A 12,079-nucleotide genomic window follows, 5' to 3' on the forward strand; every position below is an offset into this window, starting at 1 on the left:
TTCTAACACATCTCTATCAGTTAGACGTTGTCCGTATGAAGTTGCATGTTTCCAACAGAAGTGTCCAAAGGTAGGAAGTAAAATACCAGGCCCGGATTAATACAGGCGAACTCTTTACTCAACAATCTCTTTGCATGCTCCAAAATACAATGTAAAAAGCTTTAAGGGATCTACTTCACGGTCACAATTTCTCTACGATCTGCAGCAAGAACAACATACTCTAAAAAATTATTCCGACAGATCAGTAACGTTGCAGTGAAACTCAATAAAAACCGTCATGGAAACAGTTGCCTAATGCCGAAAACTTAGGTTTGATTGCAATAGTAACTATGCTAAGTAAGAACTCAGCATTCCATGCATAATAATAAGGGATCAAGTGTCTTACCCATGAAAATGGAAAGAGATATAAAAGTTAAAGGATTTAAAACCATGTTTAATGAGACACAGGATGTTTTTCACGAGAAGGTATCATTGCTAACCAAGATTGTTTTGAAATCAAATCTTGAGTATTGATCTTAAAACTCCGCCATCAGCCAATGGTTGTTGCATCAACGGATTTGAATATACATATGTATATAAAAAAAAGCAATAAACAAAATTAAACCATGGTAGCGATTATGTTAGTCCCATAAGATTGGACATAGTACAATATTGAATACAAGCAATAAGCGTGAGGTTTTATTACAAGATGAGAGTTTGGAAGTTTAAATGAAGTCCCTAAGAATCAGATACGTTATCCATGTAGTGTGTGAAACTGCCTAATCATTGTGTCCGATTTATTAAGATAAATTATTTGACACAACTTGACGCGTCAATCACTACAAAACAATTACAAGACAGTGAAGACAAGAGAAATGTTACATGGTAGATAATGGCTGCAGTTTAGTTGTAGCGACAGTGAAGAAGACGAACAATATAGTAAGGTTCCAAGAACGGTAGGGTCTACGTCCTGGAGCCACTCATCGCCAACGACGACCAAGTACCGTTTAACACCTTGCAAAAGGGACTTCACTAACAATATAATAAAATATTTTAATTAAATAATGAAAACAATTTGCGCTATATACTTTTTATTTTTCAATTCATATATGTATTTAAATATATTTAATATTAGTTAATAAATAATAAATATAATGTATAATTTCGTTATTTTATTTTGTACAAAAAATATATCATAAAATTGATTTATTTTTATAATTGTAATTATTCTATTAGATGAGTGAAAATACGAAGAATGAAATACGCGTAAACCCTATTAGATGCATATATCGATACCTATATATAGTATATATTAAAATGATTAAATTTATATATATATGTGAATGCGTAAATATGACATTTTTAAAGTTTGCATGCCTTAGCTACTAATTAATAAAGTAAAAATAATTAATTAAAAAAAAGTTAATGGTAAATGCTAGAAGTGTGCACATTCTTATGAGTAAATATTGTGAATTGGGTGGGTAAATATATGTATATATAGTTGTTCTGTTCTGTTTTGTTTTGTTCTTGCAAGACTTGTAGGATATGATTAGAATTCTATTAAAATAATATAAGTTGAAATAAAAATAATAAACGTTTGATGTATTCAACTTTTATTTAAATATAAAAAATTTATTGTAGATTTGTTAGAAATCACTAAAAGGATATGAAATTTTAATTACTAAACTTAAAACGAAACTTGCACAAAAACTTATACATTAACATATGATGATTTAATTAATGAATATATATATAAGTTTCTTGAATCAAATTTGAAGCGAAACATTATCGTACAATAAACACAAACCGAAACAAAAATATTTATTAATCTTAGAATCTCAATCTTAGAAAATTATTAAAAGTACTTTAAGCTTGAACGTTCGTTTCTTGTTAACTTCAAATAAACAAGTTCATTGCCCTCGCGAAATGGACTTCGTGATTAGAAAAATCGCAAGATGGAAATTAATTAATTAATAAAAAAATTTATCACGTATTCAAAAATTAAAACATTGAACAAAAATAAGAATGCTTAAGTTGAGGCATTTTCATCGCCCTTAACAGCAGAAGCATAACTTGGTCCAGAGGGGCTAGATTTAGCATCATCGTTAACTCCGCCACCACCCAAAGGTTGTGGTGAATCAACTAAAATATATATATATTATAATAAAAAAAAGTAAAAAAAAAAAAAATAAAAAAGAAATAAATAATAGTCGTGTCATATTTTACTCAATCAATGTGCACCTTTAACATCCATTGCGTAGCTATCATCTAAACGCAAATCATGTTTTTTTATCAGTTGACATTCACCACCCTCGACAGATGGAATGGAATAAACGTATAGATAGCCATCTTGTGAAGCAACTAGGAGTCTATAATAAGATTAAAAACAATATTTATTAGCTATAGCATAAACAAAACTAAATTTTTTTATAAATATTATGTATATATATATTTAGATAATAAACATTTGTATTATTGTATAAAACTAAAATATTCTATTTTTATGCAAATGATTAGATATGTAGGAATATATAGGAATTTAAATTTTATAAATATTTATTAAAGTGTTTCTATTAAAACTTAATAATGTATTTCATAATGGAAGAGATAAATCGAATCAGAACTGCGCCTTGAATATATATATTATGGTATTATAGTAGTACCATATATATATTTCAAATAAATGTTATATTAAAATTTAATCTTATCTATACCTAATCTAATCTAATAATCTAATTTATATCTATAAAAATGCTTGTTTCAAAGTGAAAGACACAAATCGAATCATATATTTGCCTATATATACTGTATATATACACATATTTAAAATATTTGTACTAATATTTAATAACCTATGAGATTTTCATTATAGAAGAGACATCGCACCAGCACTGCGACTTTATAAGATAATTTTGAATATATATATATATATATATATATATATATATATATAGATCCGTATTACAGATAAAATCCGTGCCGTATAGATAATTAAAATACTTGTTATAATAAAATTTAATAATTTATGAGTTATTTATTTCATAATAAAATAGGTATTCTAAGTAATGATACGATTTTATGGAAAGAACTAGAATGGAGTAGAAGGATTGGCAACCCTCATAGTCCAATGAAAATTTATGGCCCTAACTTTTTTCTTTCTTTCTTAACTGATTATATACAATAAATATTAAATATTTAAAATATTATTTAAAATTTTAAAAATAATAAATTATTATTTGCGATAGCCCTATTTTTTTTATAAGTATTAAAAGGATTAAATGTTATAAATACTATTTAAAGTATTTATAAATGAAATATATTTATATATTTTTTGCATTTTTTATAAAATGTTGTATATGAAGAATATTAATAGTTTAAATATAGCAACTATATAACTATAATCTTTATATCTTCTTATTATTTTAAAAGTAGGACAACTGCCTTATTTTGCATTCAATTGCTTGATAAGAACAATAAAATATATACAACATTTTAAAATATAATAACTACGAATTACAAAATTAAAACTAAAACCTATACTGACAAAAACGTAAATTTATTTAACAGATTCTTATTTAAAAAAAATAGATAAAAAAATCTATTTTGTATCCTTAAACTGTTCACATGTAGAATATATGAAATCTAACAATAACTTGGCAACATTAACAGGTAAAATAGTAATTGTAAATTACACTATTTCTAAGAAAAAAAAAGTTGTTTTTGCAAAATATCAATATCCTTATACCTAAAATACACATATTAGGATTAGTTTGGCATATTATAGTCTTATACATATATGAAAATATAAGTATCTTATATTTAATACAAAGTATCTTTATTTTGGAATCAACGCTTACCTCAGTTGCTTGTGTATTGTGGCAATCGCACACATGCGCCTGATGCCTGCTTCTGGTAGCGTAACTGAGGCAAATGCACGCCCCTGACTAAAAACATCAGTTACCTGGGATGGCAAGACGCTGGTTACAGTCTTACTTAAGAATCTAAAAAACGAGTAACTTAAGTATGAAAGCAGACAGGTTTGCGGCGAAAGATAAAAAGAAAAATAGATAAAATGTGTGTGTAAGAAAATTAAAATTAGAAATGAATAAATGCAAGATGATTCGAAATCAAATCATTATAAAGCAATGGTCCATATTGTTTCAGAACTGTTGGTGATCGTGTTTAGTATAACTAAATGTCATTGTGCAAAGAAAGAAACAAAAACATTAATAAAACATACAAAACATTTTCAAAATTAATGCAACGAGTATCACAAAACAAATTGAACCAACACCAACACTCAAAAAATTGTACAATAAATTTCAAACCAACACCACTTACCCCATCCAATCATCGGATGATTGTTTCGTTTCAGCATTCTCTGCTGCACTACGATCCAAACGGAATATGTGTACAGTTTCAGTATTTGAACTAGATACTAAATATTCTGCACATGTGCTAAATGATAGGGAAGCTATGGATACGCAACGTTTAAGACCGCGTCGCAGTTCAAATAATTTAGCACCATCTAAAGTTGAGAAAACGCGAATTACAGTGCCACGCTCACTGGCGGTAGCTATTTCAGTGCCAGATGGGCTAAAAGCTATAGCAGCAAGTGGAGTATCATGAGCAGGAATCATAGTTTTAGCATGTAAGTTGATGGCATCAAATATTTGCACTTCGCCCGAAGTAGTACTACCAGGATATGCCAAATAACATTGTTCGGATGATGAAAGAGCACACAAACCATTTGGATTGCATGGTGTATCGCGTATGGTGTGCACAACTTTCATATCCTGTATATTATGTATATAAAGACTTTCTTCAAGACATACAATTAAACGTTCACGATTCAATTTAACAGCCAAAATTGTATTCGAATAGGAATAGTTACATATTTCGCTCTGTTTCTTAAAATGACAAACCTAAAATGAATATATCGGTTTTATCATGACATAAGTTAATGGAAAAAGTAATAATAAAAGTAATAAAAATGTTACCCTTAATTTTCTTGGTGCTTTTTGAGAAACTATGGCTACTAACGAACTCTCAAAGAGTCGTTCAATTAAGAAAATTTCCTCCGAAGGGCAACTGTAAATTTTATCCAAAGTGGAATCGATTGAGCCTAAACTATATAAACTATAACCAGCTTTGGTGGCAACTGCTAAAGAACTGTAATAAAAATAATGTGTAGTTAATAGTTATATTTATTAAAACCAAAATATTATAGAAAACTATGTTATTTACATATACCAATTACAATTATACATTGTATACAAAATGGGTGATATATATAATTCAAATAGCTTTCTATATATACTTGGGTTCAATGAACTGTGATTATTTTTGCGGTGTAATGTTTTGTAAACTGTTAACAATTTACCGTTGGAGATAAATGATAAAATAAATATAATAAATAATTACTTACGTTACATTTTGATTGAAATTCACAAACACTTCACCAGCATCAATGTCTGGTCTCCCAAGAATGTTCATCATATTGTATGTTATTTATTTAATATAAATTTTATAAATCTATTTCTTTTTTTTCGAGTTGGGGCTGTTAAGGTCAAGTAAATCTCTGCAAAAAAATATAAATATATCATAAATTTATATTAATTATTTAAAATAGTCTCAGTCTCATGTTCGGTAGAAAAGTCTTTTAAGTTATTATAAGAAAACATCTTCAAATCTAAAACACTATAGACGTCTAATCTTTAATCTACAAGTTATTGAAGCTAATTCATTGGTTTCCATATTGGCACAAATTGAATATGGATATCAAAAGAAATTATCTGGCGCATATAATTTTTACCTTCTCTTCACACTTTTCCTCATTTTAAAACATAAAAATAATAATAACGGGATTAAGAATTATTCTAATAATGAAATTTCAAATCAACTTCCAAATATATTTTAATTAAGTAATTGAAACAAGATAAATGCAGTTTTTATTCAAAATATTATAATTTCTTCTGCTGACCATCAAGTCACTAACCTGTGGAAAATTATCAAACGCTCTCCTCTTGCCCGTTTGATAGCGCAAACGAGGGGTCGTTTTACCAACTTATTTACGCAGTAAAAAAAATAAATATATTATAATGAAATTATTTATTTATTCCACTGATTATTTTTAGTAAACGCATTGCAATATCTCTTGCACAATCTGACGAAAACAGTAAATCAACTAATTCTCAGTGCCTTAACGCTACTAACGCATTGTGGATGTTTTAGACTTTCAGCTTTCGTCAATGACGTTGTTTTCTACTCAGCATTGACAAACGAAAAATTGCTAATGCAAATTTCTGAACATATGTGAAATAAATAATTATGCCAATTTCTAAATAATTTAGGATTACTCACAGATTGTCTGAATTTGCTGCAAATAATTTGATCCTTTCTTTGTTACCAGCGCGCACCTATGCGAAAATCCTTCTTCTTTGTTTTGTTGCTTTCTCCTTTATCGTGGTCTTTATCAATTTATTTTGTTTTTGTATTTTTTCCTTATATATAAGATAACTTAATTTATATTGTTCACTGAAAAATATATAAAATTGCTTTAACTATAAGAACAATATAAGTTTATTTTGCAATATTAAATTATTTAAATATTTAAAAAGTTTTAATAGCGCAGTTATACTTCGTTTTAGTAAAAATATAATATTTATTTTATATTCACATACAATTGTTGTTAAAAAAAACATATAAACATACGAAATTACATATTTTTTACAATAATTATAATTTTTAAACTCTTAATATAATTTTAATTTAATGCATAAAATTTGCAATTACCAAATTCTGTTTTTATTTATTTACTTCTAGCAACGACTTACTTTACTTTTCGAGCTCGAAAATTGCACTGCTTTTCTTTCGGTTGGTAATATTGAACAGTGTTCTTTGCACTTCTCTCATTCCACTACTTTTTAAAGGCGGCAAAACATGTAGCACATTTTCAAACCTTTCAATCGCGGGAAGCAAATAAAAGGCGAAAAAATAATAGTACATTTTAAAAACTATTCGAAGAGAATTTCAACCTTTTAAAATAAACTCATTTATAATTGATTTAAATTTATTTGTCTTATTATAATCATGTTCAAAGAATTTGTCGTTGTACATAATAAATATTAAGATTATTGTCAATTTTGTGTGAGTGATTGAAGAGCAGGGATCAAATATTATTATAATACAGCATGCTCTCGATAACTCGGACGTTGTGGTAATTTGAACACCACCCATATCCTTATAATAATTTCAATAATCCAGACAAAGCCAAGAAAACAAATCAATTTGACCCAAATGAAAATACAATCTCTATAAATTTCTGTAAATGTTATAACCATTTCATGTCCTAATACATACACCAATTTGAATCTAATTTTCTTCGACTTTATTAATCCGGGTTAGCTTCACTTAAAATCTCACCGATCCTTAATCAAGCGATGATGGCTCAGCAATAATGCTCAGAAAATAAAAAGCTCAAAGGGAGTACTTGTGGTATGATAAGTTGACCTGAAGTAAATTATACAGAGTGGATTAAAGACAACAAAGGAAATATGTCGGATAAGCAAATCGTGATAACAATAGTTTATATTGGCCCACATCACAACTGATAGGATATTATAGAGATGTTGTATTCAAACCAACCGACTGGCCCATACTAATAGGTAGGAAGGTTAAAAACTTTATATAGGTATTAGCAGATATATTAGCATAATTTTTTTTTTTGATGTAATATATAGGAACTAATTGCCAAAAATCCCACACGAAAATCGACGAGCATAACGGATCCGCCACCAAGCCATGCTAAGCTTCTGGAGCCACAACAGAATCGACGTGATTGCTTCCAAACAATCCTTTCCCCTTTGACACTTCCATATATCTGCCATATAGATTTCCACGGGCTATTATAACAACACATGCAAACTTTGAAAACTTTTTTTATATAAAACTCACAAACAGCTGTTTTATGCTGTTTATTTTTCGTGTTTATTGTCCATTAGTTGTGGAAATCTATTTTAGTATTCTTACAAAAAATAATAAAATTTCTGAAGAAATATATTTCGAATAGAAAAGGGAAGGTAATAATGAAAAAATTGATCAGTGGTCTTAGGAAAATATGTTGGTTTTTTATTGTCCGTATATAATTTATGGATTGAAAGTGTAATCGTGGACCAGTGTGTAAACACAAAAAGTCAACTCACCTTTAATTTACGTTATTCAAATTTAGTGATTAAAAAAGATTTATTTTTTTCAAATACTATTGACTTAACAGAATATAAATTATATATATAACTTCCATTTTTAAAAAGTGTTAAATGATGAAGAAATCCATTTTCAAAACTCAAATTAAATTTTATTGGCATGAAAGATTAGAGGATTGTGTTAATATAAGTTATAAGAATACCGATCTTGTTTCACCTATACGATTCTATAGTTTCTAAAAAAAGCTGTATTTGTTGTCTTTGGGAGTATATTACTTCGATTGGTGGTGTAAGCAACCTGTAATTTGCAACCAAGTTTTTAAAGTCCGTTTCTTGACTATGAACCGAAATATTCGATTGAATGTTCTTTCAAAAATTATTAGTATTATTATTGTTATTATTTATTTATTTCTCCTTAATGGGTATAAAAATACATTTTGGAAGTCTTAGCTTGAAACAAAAAAGCTATGTATGACAGGTGATATGACAGGTATCGATGATCTCTGACTTCTGCACGGTATCAACGAGGTTTTGCGGATGTCCAAAGGAGCTCATATTTGTACAGAGATGTTTGTCAATTATACCTTCAGGTTCCAGTTTCGTTTAGTTTCCACTGCTAACTCAGTATATCTGCTTATTATTATTATTATTATTAAATTATTATTATTGGCTAAAACATAATAAAAAATTAAAGACAAATAATAGAAGATTATGGCTATTAAGCCGTATAATGACACTAAAATATTGGATATGGTAATTGTTGAAAATCTATTGTTAAATAGGAGAACTAAAATGATATCCATAAAAAAGTAAGGCTAAGCAAAGTATGTCGTATTTGCAGAGCCATGAATTGATAAGGCTTGCCCTTCATACAAAAACCATACAAACCAACCAAAGAGGATCAGAATTTTATGCAATTCAATATAAACTTAATAAGATATCATTTACTTCCCGACCTTAACAAAAGTATGCTTTATAGTTTTAATTTAAAATTTCACTTTTATCTAAAATTAATACTTTTGCAAAATGTGATGAAGTGGAATCACGCAAATAGTTCACCAAAACTTTTAAGTAACTTGATTGACTTCGATCTTTCTCAATACTTCCATATCAGTGTTTTTTAATAACAATCGCATTTTAAAAAATAAGATTAAATATCACAATGTCATTAATCAACTCTAATTTTATTTATTTATTTGTGAGTTAACATTAAAATTAAATTTAAAGTTAACTAAGAATAAAGAACTGGACTATTAGGTCCTTCGCCCTGTTAATCAACTCTTATTTACTTCGCCGGAGTATGGACAAGCACACAAAAAATGCAACCTATGAAATGATTAAGAAGATTTTTCTTAAAAAACTTGCCATCTTAACAATATCCCCTAACGTACTTTTATTATATAAAGGACTATTATTTAAGTTCAAGTGGGGTTTGGGCACAAGGCCACCCGTGCAACCTAACCTACCGTACCATGTAAATAGACTGCATCTAAAGGCATCTATGAACAAAACCTTGCCGCAACTCTAGTTATAGAAACAAAACCGAAATTCCGTTCTGCAGAATAGAAACAAATTAAATTAAATATTCATTTTACATCCTTTGTTCATATATTTAATACTTATTTCATTGGTACACGTGAAAAAGAAATAATCCAAACGTAAATTTATTGATATTAATGTATCTTTGATCAAATCACTTAATAGTTTATAACGTTAACAAAATAAGTTCAAAAGAAAAATTTATAAAAACTTAAATCTATCGGCATAGAGTAGCATCAATTTGTTCAAGCCAAGGCAAGATATTCTTTAACTTCAATCGATACATTGGATCCTTCGATACTGGATTTCGCTCTAAGTAAAGGGTTGAAAGAGATTTGTTCACTTTAAGCACTTCCAAATTTGGCCAACGGTCAATATTGTTATCATTAAGCCATAAATCCTGCAGAACTGTCAACCCTTCAACGTTGTCCACAGACTTAAGGCGATTCTTGGCCAAGTCTAATGTATCCAATTGGATGTTATGTTCCAAATTTTCAATTTTTTCAATACCATTCTCTGATAAGTATAATTCTGTCAAGTTCACCAGCTTATCAAGATTTTCTATTTTCGTAATACGATTTGCAGGTAAGCTTAAACTCTGCAAATTAACCAACTGTTCGAGATTTTCAATTTTCGTGATCTTATTTTTCCCAAGGTATAACTGACGCAAATTGACGAGAGTTTCAAGGTTTTCAATTTTACGGATTTTATTATCGCCCAACTCCAGCATTGTTAAATTACTTAACATACCAACATTTTCAATGAGTTTCAACCTGTTAGACGAGAGATACAACTTAGTTAACTTGGTCAACTTTTCCAAGTTTTCAATCTGAGTTAAACGGTTAAAGCTCAAATCAAGTATTTCCAAATTTGTAAGTGCATCTAGATTCTCGATTTTTGTTATTTGGTTATCATAAAATTCGATCTCAACAAGCGTTGTTAACATTTCTATATTTTCAATCTTTTTAACAAGATTCCAACGAAGAAACAATCTTTCAATCCTCTTCAAAGGCTCGAAATTCTCGAGTTTCTCGATGCGATGATGGTTCAGATCTAGCTCCAACGTATCTGGATCAATAAGGACCACATCTTCAATAGATGCTACTTTTTCCTGCAAGTGTTGAACTTCTGTGGAGACCACAGCTGCTTTTTGACACATATCTCGTTTCTTTGAGCCTGGATGTTTTTCATCATCAGATGAGTCAGATTTCTGCTCCGGCGAATTCTTTACATCATTTCGAGCACCAAATGTAACAGCTTCATTATTGACGTCTGTTGCTTCTTTCTTTTTGTCTGACATGTTGCTAACAAAATAATTTTCAAATTGTTGTTACTGTGATTTTAATACAATAAATTTATAAAAAGTTCTTAAACAAAGAATGCCGACTAAACCAAAAAATTTAACAAGTTTTGGCTTATAGGGCAAACGTTGCCAGCTAAAAATATTTGCAAATGTAATTAATACAGTTTGAAAGTGATTGCATATCGCAATCAGTCATTATATATCTTCTTCATGTATTCCCATTTTATATAATCAAACTAATTGACTATAATATATGAAATATATTTAACAAATGATTTTATTTATGAAGAATTTCAAATCTGAATTAAATATGTTTTTTAGACATGTAAGAAAATTTAAATTAGTTTAAATTTATACTTACTTAGAAATGATTTCACCCTTACCCTTGAATTCTGCATAAAACCACCTTAAGTTTATTAAAAGCAGTTTAACAATAAATTTCAGTAAAAAACATCGCTTTTAAGTATTGCATAAAAAACTTAAATACTATTTTGATAAAAAATAATACTTATTGTTGCATCTTTGTTAAGTTAATTGTATTTTACACCTAATCTTACAATTCGTGCATATTTATTTTTATAAACGTGCAAAAATACAACTCATAAAAATGACGTTATTCACATAAATGAATCAGTGAAGTCTCTTTTATATAATTTATTATAAAAAAATAATTCCATTCAAATAGATTATGCAAAAAAGTGCTTGAACAAACACATAGTCTTTCCTTCGCTATTGATTTATTATTCAGAGGCAGCCAATATCCCATGGACTGTTCTTTTTATTACGGCATATTATTTAGAGCACGGCCCATATGCATTGCCCTCTTACATATGTTTTGATATCTCATCGAAATAACCTAAAAATAAGTGACAGGTAATAAGAATACTAATATCTCGTTCAAGCTACACAATTATTTGCAATTAACGCTTTTATTTTAATAAATGGCAATATACAGTCAGCGACAAAACTCTACATACACCCCCCATTTTTGCTAGCTCGTAAATCCAAGGACATAGTAGAAAAAAGTAATGATACAGTTTTGTTTAGAACTGTT

General features: G+C 28.6%; 2 protein-coding genes across 5 annotated transcripts; both read right to left on the reverse strand.

Annotated features, from left to right (window-relative positions):
- Positions 1-1,335: 1,335 nt before the first annotated feature.
- On the reverse strand, positions 1,336-6,890 carry LOC119668823 (WD repeat domain phosphoinositide-interacting protein 2). Of its 4 annotated transcripts, none has more exons than XM_038078469.1 (8): positions 6,816-6,890; positions 6,343-6,516; positions 5,408-5,560; positions 4,980-5,151; positions 4,321-4,904; positions 3,837-3,995; positions 2,221-2,348; positions 1,336-2,121 (listed from the first exon to the last, which is right to left on the reverse strand). In XM_038078469.1, the coding sequence occupies exons 3-8, from the start codon at positions 5,476-5,478 to the stop codon at positions 2,009-2,011; spliced, it is 1,227 nt and encodes a 408-aa protein (XP_037934397.1). In that variant the 5' UTR covers positions 5,479-5,560; positions 6,343-6,516; positions 6,816-6,890; the 3' UTR covers positions 1,336-2,008. The 4 variants fall into 4 exon arrangements, with proteins under 4 accessions (XP_037934397.1, XP_037934396.1, XP_037934398.1 ...); XM_038078468.1 differs by having other exon boundaries at positions 6,775-6,868; XM_038078471.1 differs by having other exon boundaries at positions 1,337-2,121; positions 3,837-3,980; positions 6,775-6,867.
- A 2,909-nt stretch (positions 6,891-9,799) lies between these two features.
- Positions 9,800-11,278, reverse strand: LOC119670100 (protein phosphatase 1 regulatory subunit 7). The gene has a single exon (XM_038080217.1). The coding sequence runs from the start codon at positions 11,020-11,022 to the stop codon at positions 9,940-9,942; it is 1,083 nt and encodes a 360-aa protein (XP_037936145.1). The 5' UTR covers positions 11,023-11,278; the 3' UTR covers positions 9,800-9,939.
- Between the last annotated feature and the right edge of the window lie 801 nt (positions 11,279-12,079).

The sequence above is a fragment of the Teleopsis dalmanni genome, chromosome 1 (assembly GCF_002237135.1).
Source record: "Teleopsis dalmanni isolate 2A chromosome 1, ASM223713v2, whole genome shotgun sequence".
In the NCBI taxonomy this organism is placed as follows: Eukaryota; Metazoa; Arthropoda; class Insecta; order Diptera; family Diopsidae; genus Teleopsis; species Teleopsis dalmanni.

Coding starts and splice junctions, on each gene's coding strand:
- LOC119670100 (XM_038080217.1), bottom strand. CDS start 11,022: ATGTCAGACAAAAAGAAAGAAGCAACAGACGTCAATAATGAAGCTGTT.
- LOC119668823 (XM_038078469.1), bottom strand. CDS start 5,478: ATGATGAACATTCTTGGGAGACCAGACATTGATGCTGGTGAAGTGTTT. Junction 2,349..3,836: donor ACAATACACAAGCAACTGAG/GTAAGCGTTGAT, acceptor ATCTTATTATAG/ACTCCTAGTTGCTTCACAAG. Junction 2,122..2,220: donor CTACGCAATGGATGTTAAAG/GTGCACATTGAT, acceptor TATATATTTTAG/TTGATTCACCACAACCTTTG.